General features: G+C 47.3%; 1 protein-coding gene across 3 annotated transcripts; it reads right to left on the bottom strand.

The window, feature by feature from the left end:
- Positions 1-570: 570 nt before the first annotated feature.
- LOC139257928 (zinc finger protein 271-like) lies at positions 571-17,905 on the bottom strand. Of its 3 annotated transcripts, none has more exons than XM_070874675.1 (2): positions 17,809-17,905; positions 571-2,419 (listed from the first exon to the last, which is right to left on the bottom strand). In XM_070874675.1, the coding sequence occupies exon 2, from the start codon at positions 2,055-2,057 to the stop codon at positions 735-737; it is 1,323 nt and encodes a 440-aa protein (XP_070730776.1). In that variant the 5' UTR covers positions 2,058-2,419; positions 17,809-17,905; the 3' UTR covers positions 571-734. The 3 variants fall into 3 exon arrangements, with proteins under 3 accessions (XP_070730776.1, XP_070730777.1, XP_070730775.1); XM_070874676.1 differs by lacking the exon at positions 17,809-17,905 and adding an exon at positions 17,317-17,391; XM_070874674.1 differs by lacking the exon at positions 17,809-17,905 and adding an exon at positions 9,676-9,731.
- Between the last annotated feature and the right edge of the window lie 1,656 nt (positions 17,906-19,561).

Raw genomic sequence — 19,561 nt, 5'->3', positions numbered from 1 at the left:
TGCTGCCCACATACCAGGAATTTTTTAAAAAGTTAGGAAGAAACCAGTCAGGATTGGAAAACTATTGACAAAGAATTCAAGGGGTTCTTCCATTTGGGATCGTTATTTATTTTGTCCACTCAAGGAGTTAGATAACAGACTTTCACCTGCAAATATAGAGCTGGGTTATTGGGCCGTGATGTGTTTACTTTTGTTGAGTACATTTGCTGAGTGGATTTAAATTGAAAACTAGGTTTGCAGGCATGATTCTCTATCCACACATCGAAAGTGAGGGAGATGCTGTGGGGCACACGCTAAGTCCAGTAGCTGGAAGTGATTAACAGACTGGGTTTTGTGTTTAGTGACCCCAGGCGTGTTACCGATACCATCCCTGGATACCAAGGCTAGGAGAGGCACTCTAAAGGTATGGAGATCTGGGACTTGTCCATGAGAGAAATGAAAGATATGAGAACTGAAATGATCTAGAGTTAGAAAGGAGAAAAGATCCAAAAATGGAACAGTCTGTAACAGGACACCAATTAGTCTCCTCTTACCTTGGAGATGTCAAGGACATGACACATTGTGTTTGAAACAAAGCTAATTTATTTGAAAGATATCAAAACACAAAATCCAGCCCAGTTATTGGGGTTATCAGCAGAAACAAACCCCAACTGTCAGAATGAACATGGTTCAGTCCTGGATGTGATTGTTGGGGCAGGAGAGCGGCCTCTCCCCAGTGTGAACTCACTGGAGTGTCAGAAGGTTAGATGACTGATTGAATCCTTTCCCACACACACAGCAGGTGAACAGCCTCTCCCAGTGTGAACTTGTTGGTGTCTCAGCAGGTTGGATGAGGTAGTGAATCCCTTCCCACAATCAGGGCAGATGAATGGTCTCTCCCCAGTGTGAACCCGTTGGTGTCTCAGCAGGGTGGATGACTGAGTGAATCCCTTCCCACAATCAGGGCAGATGAATGGTCTCTCCCCAGTGTGAACTCGTGTGTGCCTCAGCAGTTGGGATGACTGAGTGAATCCTTTCCCACACACAGAGCAAGTGAACGGCCACTTCCCAGTGTGAGTATGTTGGTGTGTCAGCAGATCATTTTTTATTTTAAAACTCTTCTCACAGTCAGAACATTTAAAAGGTCTCTCCCCAGTGTGAACTCGCTGGTGTGTCAGCAGGATGGATGAACGACTGAATCTCTTCCCACATACGGAGCAGGTGAACGGTCTCTCCCTAGTGTGAGTGCGTTGGTGATTCATCAGCTCATTTGTGCTTTTAAAGCTCTTCTCACAGTCAGAACATTTAAAAGGTCTCTCATCAGTGTGAAATCGCTGGTGTGTCAGCAGGTTGGATGAGTGAGTGAATCCCTTCCCACACTCTGAGCAGGTGAACGGCCTCTCCCCAGTGTGAACTCGCCGTTGTGTCAGCAGGTTGGATAACCGAGCGAATCGTTCACCACACACTGAGCAGGTGAACGGCCTCTCTCCAGTGTGAGTGCGTTGATGATTCAGCAGATCCCTTGTGCTTTTAAAGCTCTTCTCACAGCCAGAACATTTAAAAGGTCTCTTATTGGTGTGAATAAGTTGGTGAGACGTGAGGTGGGATAACTGAGTGAATCCCTTCCCACACACGGAGCAGGTGAATGGCCGCTCCCCAATGTGGATTCGCTTGTGCACTGTGAGGTGGGATGACACAGTGAATCCCTTCCCACACACTGAGCAGGTGAATGGCCTCTCCCCAGTGTGAACTCGCTGGTGTCTCACCAGGCGGGATGAGACAGTGAATCCCTTCCCACACACGGAGCAGGTGAACGGCCTCTCCCCGGTGTGAATTCGCTGGTGTTCCGTGAGCGTGGATGACTGCCTGAATCTCATTCCACAGTGAGAGCAACTGAACGGTCTCTCATCAGTGTGAATCTGCTGGTGTCTCACCAGGTGGTATGACTGAGTGAATCCCTTCCCACACACGGAGCACGTGAATGGCCTCTCCCCAGTGTGAACTCGCTGGTGATTCAGCAAAGTGGATGACTGAGTGAATCCCTTCCCACAGTCCCCACATTCCCACGGTTTCTCCATGGTGCAGGTGTCCTTGTGTCTCTCCAGGTTGGACGATCAGTTGAAGCCTCGTCCACACACAGAACACGTGTACAGTTTCTCCCCGCTGTGAATGGTGCGATGTTTTTTCAGGATGTGTAACTGGTTAAAGCTCTTTCCACAGTCAGTCAGTGTACTGGAACACTCTCACTCGGGTGTGTGTGTCTTGGTGCTTTTCCAGTCACACTGATGTTTGAAATCTTTTTCCACAAACAGAACAAACATTTCTCCTTCCACTTTCACGGTCCGATGATATTCAGGTTGCAACGAATCGAGTGACTGTCACATCTTGATGTGATGTTTGGTTTGAGTTTCCCATCTGTAAATCCTCCCCTTCTAATACCCTGTAAAAGGAGTTTACAAAAGTCATTACTGTAAGTACAGGATAGAAAGTTAGAACAGACAATTCTAATATTTATGGAACATTCTTTCCTCTCTTGTTCCCCAAAACATGTGGTCCAATCAAACAAATAACAGAAAAAATAAGCAACGAAGTCACAACAATAGCAAAGGGAACCTTCCCAACTAAATCAGGATGTTGTTACCAGTGTCTATGACACACTCTGTATGCTGAGGCGGAACATATGAAGTGTACCAATGGACACCGCATTCTCCAGGGTCACTCAGACAAGACCGCGGAAGATAGGCAGACAGCCAGAGCAACCACCCACCATGGGTCCCCCGGCCATCCTGGACCTACAAATTGCTGTTTTAGCCAGGCCCAAGGGAAGGTCCAGGAGAAGAACCAGCAGCTTGTTCACACTGTTCAGAAACCATTTAAATGTTCCGACTGTGGGAAAAGCTTTAAAACACCCAGGTAGCTGAAGGGACACCAGCGAGTTCACACTGATGAGGCCATTCAAATGTTCCGACTGTGGGAAGAGCTTTAAAAGACCCAGGAAGCTGAAGGGACACGAGCGAGTTCACTGAAGGGACACTGGGGAGAGGCCGTTCACCTGCTCCGAATGTGGGAAAGGATTCACTGAGTCATACATGCTGAAGACACCAACTTGTTCACACTGATGAGAGACCCTTTAAATGTTCTGACTGCGGGAAAGCTTTAAAAGCTCCGTGGAGCTGAAGAGACGCCAGCTCATTCACTGGTGAGAGGCTGTTCACCTGCTCCTTGTGTGGGAAGGGATTCACTCAGTCATCCACCCTCCTGTCACACCAGCTTGTTCACATGGACGAGAGACCCTTTAAATGTTCTGACTGTGGGCAGTGCTTTAAAAGCTCTAAGAGCCTTAAGAGACACCGGCGTGTTCACACTGATCATAGAATCCTACAGCACAGAAGGAGGAGCTTCGGCCCTTCATGTCTGTGCTGCCATTTTGAAAGAGCTGTCCAATTTAGTCCCCTACCCCAGCTTTATCCCCATAACCCTACAATCTTGTCCCCTTCAAGTACATGCCCAATTGCTGTTTGAAAGTTCTTATAGAACCTGATTCCACCATCCTTTCAGATGGTGCATTCCAGACCTTAACATCCCTCTGTGTGAAAATATTTCCCCGCTAGTTCTTGCGGCAATTATTTTAAATCTGTGCCCTTTGGTTACTGACCCTTTTGCCAGAGGAAACAGTTTCTCCCTACTTGCTCTATCATAACCCCTCCTAACTTTGAATACCTCTATTAGGTCTCACCTTAATCTTATCTGCTCGAAGGGGAACAATCCCAGCTTCTCCTACTCTCCACATAACTGAAGTCCGTCATCCCTGGTAACATCGTGGTAAAGCTCCTCTGTACCCTCTCCAAGGCCTTGTCATCCTTCCGAAAGTGTGGTGCCCAGAACTGTACACAAGTCTCCAGCTGAGGCTAAAACCGTGCAGCCATACAGAGCCCTGGTTAGAAACATAGAAAATAGGTGCAGGAGTAGGCCATTCGGCCCTTCGAACCTGCACCACCATTCAATAAGATCATAGCTGATCATTCACCTCAGTACCCCTTTCCTGCTTTCTCTCCATATCCCTTGATCTCTTTAGCCATGAGGGCCACATCTAAGTCCCTCTTGAATATATCTAACGAACTGGCCTCAACAACTCTGTGGTAGAGAATTCCACAGGTTCACAATTCTGAGTGAAGAAGTTTCTCCTTATCTCGGTCCTAAATGGTTTACCCCTTATCCTTAGACTATGATCCTTGGTTCTGGACTTCCCCAACATCGGGAACATTCTTCCTGCATCTAACCTGTCCAGTCCCGTCAGAATTTTATATGTTTCTATGAGATCCCCTCTCATTCTTCTAAACTCCAGTGAATACAGGCCCAATCGATCCAGTCTCTCCTCATATGTCAGTCCTGCCATCCGGGGAATCAGTCTGCAGAACCTTCGCTGCACTCCCTCAATAGCAAGAATGTCCTTCCTCAGATTAGGAGACCAAAACTGAACACAATATTCCAGGTGAGACCTCACTCACCAAGGCTCTGTACAACTGCAGCAAGACCTCCCTGCTCCTATACTCAAATCACCTATGAAGGCCAACATGCCATTTGCCTTCACCATCTGCTGTACCTGCATGCCAACTTTCAATGACTAATGCACCTCCCCCTTTCCTAATCTGCCGCCATTCAGATCGTATTCTGCCTTCATGTTTTTGCCACCAAAGTGGATAACCTCAAATTTATCCACATTATACTGCATCTGCTATGCATTTGCTCACTCACCTAACCTGTCCAAGTCACCCTGCAGCATCTTAGCATCCTCCTCACATCTCACACAGCCACCCAGCTTAGTGTCATCTGCAAACTTGGAGATACTCCACTCAATTACTTCATCTAAATCATTGATGCATTGAATAGCTGTAAATAGCTGGGGTCCCAGCACTGAGCCCTGCGACACCCCACTAATCACTGCCTGCCATTCTGAAAAGGACTTGTTTATCCCGACTCTCTACTTCCTGTCTGCCAACCAGTTCTCTATCCATGTCAATACATTATCCCCAATACCATGTGCTTTAATTTTGCACACCAATCTCTTGTGTGGGACCTTGTCAAAAGCCTTTTGAACGTCCAAATACACCACATCCACTGGTTCTCCCTTGTCCACTCTACTAGTTACATCCTCAAAAAATTCCAAAAGATTTGTCAAGCATGATTTCCCTTTCATAAATCCATGCTGACTTGGACCGATCCTGTCACTGCTTTCCAAATGCGCTGCTATTTCATCCTTAATAATTGATTCCAACATTTTCCCCATCACTGAAGTCAGGCTAACTGGTCTATAATTAGTCCCTTTCTCTCACACTCCCTTTTTAAAAAGTGGTGTTACATTAGCTACCCTCCAGTACATAGGAACCGATCCAGAGTCGATAGAATGTTGAAAAATGATCACCAATGCATTCATTATTTCTAGGGCCACTTCCTTAAGTACTCTGAGATGCAGGCACTGGAGATTTATCAGCCTTCAATCCCATCAATTTCCCTAACACAATTTCCAGACTAATAAGGATTTCCTTCAGTTCCTACTTCTCACCAGACCCCAGGTCCTCTAGTATCTCCAGAAGATTATTTGTGTCTTCCTTCGTGAAGACAGAACCAAAATATTTGTTCAATTGGTCTGCCATTTCTTTGTTCCCCATTATAAATTCACCTGATTCTGACTGCAAGGAACCTTCGTTTGTCTTCACTAATTGTTTTCTCTTCACATATCTATAGAAGCTTTTGCAGTCAGATTTTATGTTCCCAGCAAGCTTCCTCTCAAACTATTTTACCCCTCCTAATTAGACCCTTTGTCCTCCTCTGCTGAATTATAAAATTCTCCCAGTCCTCAGGTTTGCTGCTTTTTCTGGCCAATTTATATGCCTCTTCCTTGGATTTAACACTATCCTTAATTTTCCTTGTTTGCCACGGTTGAGCCACCTTCCCCATTTTATTTTTACTCCAGACAGGGATGTACAATTGTTGAAGTTCATCCATGTGATCTTTAAATGTTTGCCATTGCCTATCCGCCATCAATCCCTTAAGTATCATTCGCCAGTCTATTCTAGCCAATTCACGTCTCATACCATCAAAGTTAGAGAGTCGGAATAAACGGGTCCTTTTCAGAATGGCAGGCAGTGACTAGTGGAGTGCCGCAGGGCTCAGTGCTGGGACCCCAGCTCTTTACAATATACATTAACGATTTAGATGAAGGAATTGAGTGTAATAGCTCAGAGTTTGCGGGTGACACTAAGCTGGGTGGCGGTGTGAGCTGTGAGGAGGACGGCAAGAGGCCGCAGGGTGAATTGGACAGGTTAGGTGAGTGGGCAAATGCATGGCAGATGCAGTATAATGTGGATAAATGTGACGTTATCCATTTTGGGGGCAAAAACACGAAGGCAGAATATTATCTGGATGGTGGCAGATTAGGAAAAGAGGAGTTGCAACGAGACCTGGGTGTCATGGTTCATCAGTCACTGAAAGTGGGCATGCAGGTACAGCAGGCGGTGAAGAAGGCAAATGGCATGTTGGCCTTCATAGCTAGGGGATTTGAGTATAGGAGCAGGGAGGTCTTACTGCAATTGTACAGGGCCTTAGTGAGGCCTCACCTGGAATATTGTGTACAGTTTTGGTCTCCTAATCTGAGGAAGGACGTTCTTGCTGTTGAGGGAGTGCAGCGAAGGTTCACCAGACTTATTCCAGGGATGGCTGGACTGTCATATGAGGAGAGACTGGATCAACTGGGCCTTTATTCACTGGAGTTTAGAAGGATGAGAGGGGATCTCATAGAAACATATAAGATCCTGACGGGACTGGACAGGTTAGATGCGGGAAGAATGTTCCCGATGTTGGGGGCGTCCAGAACCAGGGGACATAGCCTTAGGATAAGGGGTAGGCCATTTAGGACTGAGATGAGGAGAAACTTCTTCATTCAGAGAGTTGTTAACCTATGTAATTCCCTGCCGCAGTGAGTTGTTGATGCCAGTTCATTGGATATATTCAAGAGGGAGTTAGATATGGCCCTTACGGCTAAGGGGATCAAGGGGTATGGAGAGAAAGCAGGAAAGGGGTACTGAAGGAATAATCAGCCATGATCTTATTGAATGGCGGTGGAGGCTCGAAGGGCCGAATGGCCTACTCCTACATCTATTTTCTATGTTTCTATGTTACCTTTCCTTAAGTTCAGGACCTTCATCTCTGAATTAACTGTGTCACTCTCTATCTTAATAAAGAATTCTACCATATTATGATCACACTTTCCCAAGCGGCCTCGCACATCAAGATTGCTAATTAGTCCTTTCTCATTACACATCACCCAGTCTAGGATGGCCAGCCCTCTAGTTGGTTCCTCGACATATTGGTTTGGAAAACCATCCCTAATACACTACAGGAAATTCTTCGCCACCGTATTGCTACCAGTTTAGTTTGCCCAATCTATATGTAGATTAAAGTCGCCCATGATAACTGCTGTACCTTTTTGCACGCATCCCTAATTTCTTGTTTGATGCTGTCCCCAACCTTATTTCTACTGTTTGCTGGTCTGTACACAACTCCCACTAGCGTTTTCTGTCCTTTGCTATTCCGCAGCTCCACCCATACAGATTCTACATCATCCAAGCTAATGTCTTTCCTTACTATTGCGTTAACTTCCTCTTTACCAGCAAAGCTATCCCACCACCTTTTCCTTTCTGTCTATCCTTCCTAAATGTTGAATACCCCTGGATGTTGAGTTCCCAGCCATGGTCACCCTGGAGCCATGTCTCCGTGATGCCAAATATATCATATTCATTAATTTCTGCCTGTGCAGTTAATTCATCCTCCTTATTATGAATACTCCTCGCATTGAGGCACAGATCCTTCAAGCTTGTCTTTTTAAACACACTTTGCCCCTTTAGAATTTTGCTGTAATGTGGCCCTTTTTGATTTTTGCCTTGGGTTTCTCTGCCCTCCTCTTTTACTTTTCTTCTTTCTATCTTTTGCTTCTGCCCCCATTCTACTTCCCTCTATCTCCCTGCATAGGTTCCCATCCCCCTGCCATATTAGTTTAACCCCTCCCCAACAGCACTAGCAAACACTCCCCCAAGGACATTGGTTCTGGTCTTGCCCAGGTGCAGACCATCCTGTTTGTAATGGTCCCACCTCCCCCAGAACCGGTTCCAATGTCCCAGGAATTTGAATCCCTCCCTTCTGCACCACTCCTCAAGCCACATACTCATCTTCGCTATCCTGCGATTCCCCCTCTGACTAGCATGTGGCACTGGTAGCAATCCTGAGATTACTACCTTTGAGGTCCTACTTTTTAAATTTAACTCCTAGCTCCTTCACCTTGTAGGACCTCATCCCGCTTTTTACCTGTATCGTTGGTACCTATATGCACCACGACAACTGGCTGTTCACCCTCCCCCTCCAAAATGTCCTGCAACCGCTCCGAGACATCCTTGACCCTTGCACCAGGGAGGCAACATTCCATCCTGGAGTCTCGATTGCGGCCGCAGAAACGTCTATCTATTCCCCTTACAATAGAATCACCTCCCACTATAGCTCTCCCACTCTTTTTCCTGCCCTCCTGTGCAGCAGAGCCACCCACGGTGCCTTGGACTTGGCTGCTGCTGCCCTCCCTGGATGAGTCGCCCCCCCAGCAGTACCCAAAACGGTGTATCTGTTTTGGAGGGGGATGACCGCAGGGGACCCCAGCACTACCTTCCTTCCACTGCTCTTCCTGGTGGTCTACCATTCCCTATCTGTCTGTGTCACCTTTACCTGCAGTAAGACCAACTCACCAACGTGCTATTCACGGCATCCTCAGCATCATGGATGCTCCAGAGTGAATCCAGGTGATGCTAGATCAATTGTTAAATCTGAGATTGATAATTTATTTTTTGAAAACCATCATGGGATATGAACCAAAGATGGGTGTGCAGTTAGGTCGCAGATCAGCCCTGATCTCATTGAATGATAGAACAGGCTTGAGGGGCTGAATAGCCTACTCCTGTCCTATGATCCTAACTAGTGATTTGTAAATGTTTAGTGTAACTTCCATTGTATTCAATGGCCCTATTTGTAAAGCCAAGTACCTCATATACTTTCTGAACTGCCTTACCAACTTGTCGTTGCACTTTCAACGATTTGTGAATATGCACCCTCAGGTCCCTCTGTCTTGAACCCCCTCAAAATATTGCCAGTTAGATTATACTGTTATCCATGTTGTTTCTCCAAAAGTGCATCACTTCACACTTATCCGCATTTTATTGCATCTGCCATTTGTCTGACCATTTCACCATTCTGTCTATGTCCTCCTGACGTCTGCTACTATCATGCTCACGATTTACAATGTTGCCAAGTTTTGTTTCATCCGTAAACTTCAAAATTGTACACCCAAACCCAAGTCCAGGTCATTTATATATCACAGATAGATAGATTTTTAATCAATAAGGGAATTAAGGGTTACGGGGACCGGCCGCATAAGTGGAGCTGAGTCCACGGCCAGATCAGCCATGATCTTATTGAATGGCGGAGCAGGCTCGAGGGGCTAGATGGCCTACTCCTCTTCCTAATTCTTATGTTCTTATAACAAGAAAAGCGATGGTGCTAATACGAACCCCTGGGAACCCCACCACATACTTCCCTCCAGTCAGAAACATATCCATTCAGCCTCCTATGCATTAGCCAATTATATACTCAAATTACCAGCATCCAGGCCCAGCGGGAGATCGAGAGCCAGCGGCAGTTGGTGAGAGGCGGGAGCGGCCTATAAAAGGCCCAGCTTGTGCAGCTACAGCGGGAGAGAAAGCAAAATAGAAGTAGAAAGGAATCAAAAGGTGACGTCACAGCCAATGGGGTAAGTGATTGGTGAGTAGCTTTTCTTTTTATTTTTTATATCAGTAAGTGAACAGTAACATTGTTATTACCAATTTAAGGGTATCTAAGGGTTAAGTCATGGCAGGAGAGATCGGTCACGTGATATGCTCCTCCTGTACCATGTGGGAACTCAGGGACACTTCCGGTGTCCCTGACGACCACGTGTGAGAGAAGTGTGGCCGCCTCGAGCTCCTGACGGTCCGCGTTGCGGAATTGGAGCTGAGGGTGGATTCACTCTGGAGCATCCACGATGCTGAGAATGACGTGAGTATCACGTGTAGTGAGTTGGTCTTATCGCAGGAGAAGGGTCCACAGCCAGATAGAGAATGGAAGACCAGCAGGAAGAGCACTGCAAGGAAGGTAGTGCAGGGGTCCCTGTTGTCATCCCCCTGCAAAACAGATACACCGCTTTGAGTACTGTTGGGGGGGGGGGTGATGACTCATCAGGGGAGGGCAGCAGCAGCCAAGTTCATGGCACCGTGGCTGGCTCTGCTGCACAGGAGGGCAGGAAAAAGAGTGGGAGCGCGATAGTGATAGGGGATTCAATGGTGAGGGGAATAGATAGGCGTTTCTGCGACCGCAACCGAGACTCCAGGATGGTATGTTGCCTCCCTGGTGCAAGGGTCAAGGATGTCACGGAGCGGGTGCAGGACATTCTGAAATGGGAGGGAGAACAGCCAGTTGTCGTGGTGCACATTGGTACCAATGACATAGGTAAAAAAAGGGATGAGGTCCTACGAAACGAATTTAAGGAGCTAGGAGCTAAATTAAAAAGTAGGACCTCAAAAGTAGTAATCTCGGGATTGCTACCAGTGCCACCACGTGCTAGTCAGAGTAGGAATCGCAGGATAGCACAGATGAATACATGGCTTGAGCAGTGGTGCAGCAGGGAGGGATTCAAATTCCTGGGGCATTGGAACCGGTTCTGGGGGAGGTGGGACCAGTACAAACCGGACAGTCTGCACCTGGGCAGGACCGGAACCAATGTCCTAGGGGGAAGTGTTTGCTAGTGCTGTTGGGGAGGAGTTAAACTAATATGGCAGGGGGATGGGAACCAATGCAGGGAGACAAAAGCAAAAGACAGAAAGGAGATGAGGAAAAGTGGAGGGCAGAGAAACCCAAGGCAAAGAACAAAAAGGGCCACTGTACAGCAAAATTCTAAAAGGACAAAGGGTGTTAAAAAAACAAGCCTGAAGGCTTTGTGTCTTAATGCAAGGAGTATCCGCAATAAGGTGGATGAATTAACTGTGCAAATAGATGTTAACAAATATGATGTGATTGGAATTGCGGAGACGTGGCTCCGGGATGGTCAGGGCTGGGAACTCAACATCCAGGGGTATTCAACATTCAGGAAGGATAGAATAAAAGGAAAAGGAGGTGGGGTAGCATTGCTGTTTAAAGAGGAGATTAATGCAATAGTTAGGAAAGACATTAGCTTGGATGATGTGGAATCTATATGGGTAGAGCTGCAGAACACCAAAGGGCAAAAAACGTTAGTGGGAGTTGTGTACAGACCTCCAAACAGTAGTAGTGATGTTGGGGAGGGCATCAAACAGGAAATTAGGGGTGCATGCAATAAAGGTGCAGCAGTTATAATGGGTGACTTTAATATGCACATAGATTGGGCTAGCCAAACTGGAAGCAATACGGTGGAGGAGGATTTCCTGGAGTGCATAAGGGATGGTTTTCTAGACCAATATGTCGAGGAACCAACTAGGGGGGAGGCCATCTTAGACTGGGTGTTGTGTAATGAGAAAGGACTAATTAGCAATCTCATTGTGCGAGGCCCCTTGGGGAAGAGTGACCATAATATGGTGGAATTCTGCATTAGGATGAAGAATGATACAGTTAATTCAGAAACCATGGTCCAGAACTTAAAGAAGGGTAACTTTGAAGGTATGAGGCGTGAATTGGCTAGGATAGATTGGCGAATGATACTTAAGGGGTTGACTGTGGATGGGCAATGGCAGACATTTAGAGACCGCATGGATGAATTACAACAATTGTACATTCCTGTCTGGCGTAAAAATAAAAAAGGGAAGGTGGCTCAACTGTGGCTATCTAGGGAAATCAGGGATAGTATTAAAGCCAAGGAAGTGGCATACAAATTGGCCAGAAATAGCAGCGAACCTGGGGACTGGGAGAAATTTAGAACTCAGCAGAGGAGGACAAAGGGTTTGATTAGGGCAGGGAAAATGGAGTACGAGAAGAAGCTTGCAGGGAACATTAAGGCGGATTGCAAAAGTTTCTATAGGTATGTAAAGAGAAAAAGGTTAGTAAAGACAAACGTAGGTCCCCTGCAGTCAGAATCAGGGGAAGTCATAACAGGGAACAAAGAAATGGCAGGCCAATTGAACAAGTACTTTAGTTCAGTATTCACTAAGGAGGACACAAACAACCTTCCGGATATAAAAGGGGTCGGAGGGTCTAATAAGGAGGAGGAACTGAGGGAAATCTTTATTAGTCGGGAAATTGTGTTGGGGAAATTGATGGGATTGAAGGCCGATAAATCCCCAGGGCCTGATGGACTGCATCCCAGAGTACTTAAGGAGGTGACCTTGGAAATAGCGGATGCATTGACAGTCATTTTCCAACATTCCATTGACTCTAGATCAGTTCCTATCGAGTGGAGGATAGCCAATGTAACCCCACTTTTTAAAAAAGGAGGGAGAGAGAAAACAGGGAATTATCGACCGGTCAGCCTGACCTCAGTAGTGGGTAAAATGATGGAATCAATTATTCAGGATGTCATAGCAGCGCATTTGGAAAATGGTGACATGATAGGTCCAAGTCAGCATGGATTTGTGAAAGGGAAATTATGCTTGACAAATCTTCTGGAATTTTTTTGAGGATGTTTCCAGTAAAGTGGACAAAGGAGAACCAGTTGATGTGGTATATTTGGACTTTCAGAAGGCTTTCGACAAGGTCCCACACAAGAGATTAATGTGCAAAGTTAAAGCACATGGGATTGGGGGTAGTGTGCTGACATGGATTGAGAACTGGTTGTCAGACAGGAAGCAAAGAGTAGGAGTAAATGGGTACTTTTCAGAATGGCAGGCAGTGACTAGTGGGGTACCGCAAGGTTCTGTGCTGGGGCCCCAGCTGTTTACGTTGTACATTAATGATTTAGACGAGGGGATTAAATGTAGTATCTCCAAATTTGCGGATGACACTAAGTTGGGTGGCAGTGTGAGCTGCGAGGAGGATGCTATGAGGCTACAGAGTGACTTGGATAGGTTAGGTGAGTGGGCAAATGCATGGCAAATGAAGTATAATGTGGATAAATGTGAGGTTATCCACTTTGGTGGTAAAAACAGAGAGACAGACTATTATCTGAATGGTGACAGATTAGGAAAAGGGAAGGTGCAACGAGACCTGGGTGTCATGGTACATCAGTCATTGAAGGTTGGCATGCAGGTACAGCAAGCGGTTAAGAAAGCAAATGGCATGTTGGCCTTCATAGCGAGGGGATTTGAGTACAGGGGCAGGGAGGTGTTGCTACAGTTGTACAGGGCCTTGGTGAGGCCACACCTGGAGTATTGTGTACAGTTTTGGTCTCCTAACTTGAGGAAGGACATTCTTGCTATTGAGGGAGTGCAGCGAAGATTCACCAGACTGATTCCCGGGATGGTGGGACTGACCCATCAAGAAAGACTGGATCAACTGGGCTTGTATTCACTGGAGTTCAGAAGAATGAGAGGGGACCTCATAGAAACGTTTAAAATTCTGACGGGTTTAGACAGGTTAGATGCAGGAAGGATGTTCCCAATGTTGGGGAAGTCCAGAACCAGGGGTCACAGTCTAAGGATAAGGGGTAAGCCATTTAGGACCGAGATGAGGAGAAACTTCTTCACCCAGAGAGTGGTGAACCTGTGGAATTCTCTACCACAGAAAGTAGTTGAGGCCAATTCACTAAATATATTCAAAAGGGAGTTAGATGAAGTCCTTACTACTCGGGGGATCAAGGGGTATGGCGAGAAAGCAGGAAGGGGGTACTGAAATTTCATGTTCAGCCATGAACTCATTGAATGGCAGTGCAGGCTAGAAGGGCTGAATGGCCTGCTCCTGCTCCTATTTTCTATGTTTCTATCCCTTCAATTCCCTGTGCTTCTATTTTCCGATTAACTCACTTATGTGGTACTTTATCAAATGCCTTTTGAAAGTCCATATACACAACATCTACTGCACTACCTTCATCAACCTGAGACTCATAGAATCATGGAAAATTACAGCATGGAAGGAGGCCATTTCAGCCCATCGTGTCCACGTCGGCTGACCAAGAGCTATCCATCTATCCAGCTCTTGGTCCGTTGCCTTGTAGGTTGCAGCACTTCAAGTGCACATCCAAGCAATTTTTAAAATTTGGTGAGGGTTCCTGCCTCTTCCACCCTTTCAGGCAGTGAGTTCCAGACCGCCACCACCCTCTGGGTGAAGACATTTCCCCTCATATCTCCTTTAAACCTTCCCCCAATTACTTTAAATCTATGCCTCCTGGTTGTTGCCCCATCTGCTGATGGAAACAAGTCCTTCAAATCAATTTTATCTCGGTCCCTCATAATTTTATACATCTCAATTAGGTCTCCCCTCATCCTTCTGTGTTCCAAATAAAACAACCGCAGCTTATCCAATCTTCCTTTATAGCTAAAATTCTCCAGTCCATACAACATCCTCATAATTCTCCTCTATACCTTTTATAGTGTAATCACATCTTTCCTGTAATGTGGTGACCAGAACTGCACGCAGTACTCCAGCCGTGGCCTAACCAGTGTTTTACACAGTGCTGGAAGGTGGGATGAGGCTGGGTAGCTCTTTTTCGACCAACACGGACACAAGGGGCCAAATGACCTCCTTCTGTGTCGTAATTTTTTATGATTGTATGAGTAAGATTATGAAAGGGTTTGATAGGGTAGGTGTAGAGAAAATGCTTCTACTTGTGGGGGAGACCAGAGCTCGAGGCCATGAATTTCTGTAGTCCCTTTAACATAGTGAAACGTTGTAAGGCACTTCACAGGAGCATTGTGAGATAATAGAGCCGCATAAGTAGAAATTCGTGTAAATGACCAAAAGCTTGGTCAAAGAGGTAGGTTTTAAGGAGCATCTTGAAGGAGGAAAGAGAGGTAGAGAGAGGTGAAGAGGTTTAGGCAGGGAGTTCCAGAGCTTGGGGCCTAGGCAACAGAAGGCACGGCCACCAATAGTTGAGCGATTATAATCAGGGATGCTCAAGAGGGCAGAATTAGAGGAACAGATATCTCAGGGGGTTGTGAGGTTGATTACAGAGATAGGGAGGGTCGAGGCCATGGAAGGATTTGAAAATAAGGATGAGAATCTTGAAATCGAGGCATTGTTTAACCAAAAACCAATGTAGGTCAGCGAGCACAGGGGTGATGAGTGAACGGGACTTGGAGTTAGGAAAGGGGCAGCTGAATTTTGGATCATAGAAATTTACAGCATGGAAGGCCATTTTGACCCATTGCGTCCATTCCAGTCGACAACAGGAAACAGGTCCTTCATATCAACTTTATCGAGGCCCCTTATAATTTTATACACCTCAATCAGGTCTCCTATTAACCCTCTGTTACTTCATCAAAGAACTCAATAAGGTTAGTCAGACACAATTTGCCTTTAACAAATCCATATTGGCTGCCCCTTATTAATCCATGCTTCTCCAAGTGAGAATTAATTTTGTCCTTGACAAAGGTCTCGAGTCATTCACGCACCACTTACGTTAGAGTGATTGGCCTGTAGTTACCAGATTTAGCCCTCTCCCTTTTTATAAACAGGGATATAATATTTGTAATCCTCCAGTTCTCTGCCATCACTCCCATAATCCACTTCCATCTTTCCTCCTTATGAGAATATGCTTGGTTTGTACCCGGTGTCACATTTTGTTTAATAATGCTCCCGTGAAGCACGTTGGGACCTTTAAGATACTGTATAAATACAAGTTGTTGTTGTCTGAACTGACAATACATTGCGCAGAAGTAAAATATAGTATTTTTAGTCCTAAATATTAAATATTTTGTTCCACAGAAGCATGGGACGTGTATGTTTTTATTCATGAATTTAAAAAGTCTATATTAAAATCTGAGCCGGTGGGTTGTGAGCCCAAGAGCCTTGTGTCCAATAAGGACAATAAATGCCCCCAGCCTCCCCTGGCCCTGATGGCCGCCGGGGTGGCAGCTCCCGGGGGAGCTCCTCTGCTGAATAACTTTATCCCTTGCCGTCTGTTGCCATCCGACACCCTTTCTCCCAGAATCTCCCCGCTTTAAGCTCTCCCTGGCCCCAATAGGGGGCACATTTCTTACCGCTTAAGCACAAATCCATGCTGCAAGGGCAGTTACCTGAGCACACTGCCCATCCCCCAAACATGCCTGTTCTTCACCTCCATCAGTTAGTGCGGGATCTCCACCTCCATCAGTGAGTGCGGGATCTCCACCTCCATCAGCGAGTGCGGGATCTCCACCTCCATCAGCGAGTGCGGGATCTCCACCTCCATCAGTGAGTGCAAGATCCCCACCTCCATCAGTGAGTGCGGGATCCCCACCTCCATCAGTGAGTGCGGGATCTCCACCTCCATCAGTGAGTGCGGGATCTCCACCTCCATCAGTGAGTGCGGGATCTCCACCTCCATCAGTGAGTGCGGGATCTCCACCTCCATCAGTGCGTGCAGGATCTCCACCTCCATCAGTGAGTGCGGGATCCCCACCTCCATCAGTGAGTGCAGGATCCCCACCTCCATCAGTGAGTGCGGGATCCCCACCTCCATCAGTGAGTGCGGGATCTCCACCTCCATCAGTGAGTGCGGGATCTCCACCTCCATCAGTGAGTGCGGGATCCCCACCTCCATCAGTGAGTGCGGGATCTCCACCTCCATCAGTGAGTGCGGGATCCCCACCTCCATCAGTGAGTGCGGGATCCCCACCTCCATCAGTGAGTGCGGGATCCCCACCTCCATCAGTGAGTGCGGGATCTCCACCTCCATCAGTGAGTGCGGGATCCCCACCTCCATCAGTGAGTGCGGGATCTGCACCTCCATCAGTGAGTGCGGGATCTCCACCTCCATCAGTGAGTGCAGGATCTCCACCTCCATCAGCGAGTGCGGGATCTCCACCTCCATCAGTGAGTGCGGGATCTCCACCTCCATCAGTGAGTGCAGGATCCCCACCTCCATCAGTGAGTGCCACCTCCATCAGTGAGTGCAGGATCCCCACCTCCATCAGTGAGTGCGGGATCTCCACCTCCATCAGTGAGTGCGGGATCTCCACCTCCATCAGTGAGTGCAGGATCTCCACCTCCATCAGTGAGTGCGGGATCTCCACCTCCATCAGTGAGTGCAGGATCTCCACTCAAACCCATCTTTAACCCGCCGCACTTTCCTGCTGCCCAGCCCGTGCTCCCCCGCCAGTTGTGGCCGGCCCAGCGGCTCCTCGCGGACACCATCGGCGTCCGGGGAGCTCCCGCCCAACTCACAGCGGACCACTGCACTGCTCCAGGCGGCCCCCGGGATCTCAGCGGCCGGCGGTGAGCCTTTGACCAACTGCCAAAGCCGCTTTGGGCCGAGCTCCCGCGCGAGCCCTTCCTCCGGCCGCATCCTGACCAACGGACGGCCCAACTCGCGCCCTGCGGCTCAGCCAATCAGCGGCGCAAGTCCCGCCCCTCTGGCTCCCCGATTGGCTGGAGGTCCCGCCGCCGGCTCGTCCTCCAGCCCCGACCTGCTCGCTCCCAATTGGACGAAAGCTCCTCCAGCCCCGCCCTACTCGCTTCCCCCATTGGTCGGAAGCTCCCGTCAATCAGGCTGTGGGAGCGGGTCACGTTTCCCTTGAGCGCGCTCCGCCAAACTGACCAAGCACAGCGCGGGGCCCGGATGGACGGACTCAGGTTTGGATTTCCCTTTATTCGCTCCCTATCCCCCCTCCCTCCCCCCGCTCGATTCTCTACCCAATCCGAGCGGAGAAAACTCACTGCGCGTCACCGATCGCTGCTCTGTCACGGACAGAAAGGCCTTTCCCCGGAAGGCTCAGCGTCGAGTCCGTACCACAGCATCCGAGCAGCACCGAGTGGTGATGGGGCGGGTGGTGTTTTCTGGGCATGCGCGGTTATTACCGAGGGTGACCGAGAGGGGACGTTGTGGCGGACACGGTGCCGCGTGCGCATGCGCGGCTGCTGGTGAGACCTGTGACATCATAGAGTCAGAGCCAGTGACATCTCAGAAGGAGGCCATTCGACCCATCGTGTCATCGCAACAACGCTCTTCTCAATCTTCCTCGGTGCAACGCTTCAGCTCGCCTTTAACAAGCTCCATCATTGAGTGCAGGATCTCCACCTCCATCAGTGAGTGCAGGATCTCCACCTCCATCAAGCAATGTGTCCTCACACATTGCTTTCCCTCCCATCTTTATATCGTCAGCAAACTTGGCTATGTTACACTCGGTCCTTCCTCCAAGTCGTTAATATATTTTGTAAATAGTTGGGTTCCCAGCACTGATCCCTGCAGCATCCCACTGGTTACTGAATGCCAACCCGTGAATGAACCATTTATCCCTACTCTTTGTTTTATGTTCATTAGCCAATCCTCTATCCATGCTAATATATTACCCCTAACCCCGTGAACTTGTATCTTGTGCAGTAACCTTTTATGTGGCACCTTGTCAAATGCCTTCTGAAAGTCCAAATACACCACATCAACTGGTTCCCCTTTATCCGCCCTGTTCATTACATCCTCAAAGAATTCTAGCAAATTTGTCAAACATGACTTCTCCTTCATATATCTATGCTAACTCTGCCTGACCGAATTTTGCTTTTCCAAAACTCCTGCTACTGCTTCTTTAATAATGGACTCCAACATCTTCCCAAGCATAGATGTGAGGCTAACTGGTCTATAGTTTCCCACTTTTTGTCTGCCTCCTTTTTTAAATAGGGGCGCTGCATTTTCAGTTTTCCAATCTGCTGGAACCTCCCCAGAATCCAGGGATGCAACCACTATCCCTGCCGCTACTTCTTTTCAGACCCTAGGATGCAAGCCATCAGGTCCAGGGGATTTATCTGCCTTTAATTCCATTATCTTACTGAGTACCACCTCCTTAGTGATTGAGATTGTGTTAAGTTTCTCCCCCCCCCCCCCCCCACATTAGTCCCTTGACTATGCACTGTTGGAATATTGTTAGTGTCCTCTACTGTACAAAATATTTGTTCAGAGTTTCTGCCATCTCCATGTTCCCCATTACTAATTCCCTGGTCTCATCCTCTAAGGGACAAACATTTACTCTAGCCATTCTTTTTTTTTTATATACCTATAGAAACTCTTGCTATCAGTTTTTATATTTTGTGCTAGTTTACTTTCATAGTCTAACTTCCCTTTCTTAATCATTTTTTTAGTCATTCTTTGTTGGCATTAAACGCTTCCCAATCTTCTGTCCTCCCACTAGTTTTGGCCATTTTGTATGCCCTTGTTTTTAATTGGATACTTTATTTCTTTAGTTAGCCACGGATGGCTATCTTTTCTCTTGCACCCGTTTCTCCTCACTGGAATATATTTTTCTTGAAAGTTGTGAAAATTCTCCTTAAATGTACGTCATCAACTGTCCTATGCGTTAATCTATTTTCCCAGTCCACTTTAGCCAACTCTGCCCTCATACCTTCATAGTCTCCTGTATTTAAGCTTAGTACGCTGGTTAGAGATCCAACTTTCTCACCCTCCATCTGAATTTGAAATTCA

Source organism: Pristiophorus japonicus, unplaced genomic scaffold, assembly GCF_044704955.1.
Source record: "Pristiophorus japonicus isolate sPriJap1 unplaced genomic scaffold, sPriJap1.hap1 HAP1_SCAFFOLD_931, whole genome shotgun sequence".
NCBI lineage: Eukaryota > Metazoa > Chordata > Chondrichthyes > Pristiophoridae > Pristiophorus > Pristiophorus japonicus.
This window is presented reverse-complemented; position numbering and strand designations above follow the sequence as displayed.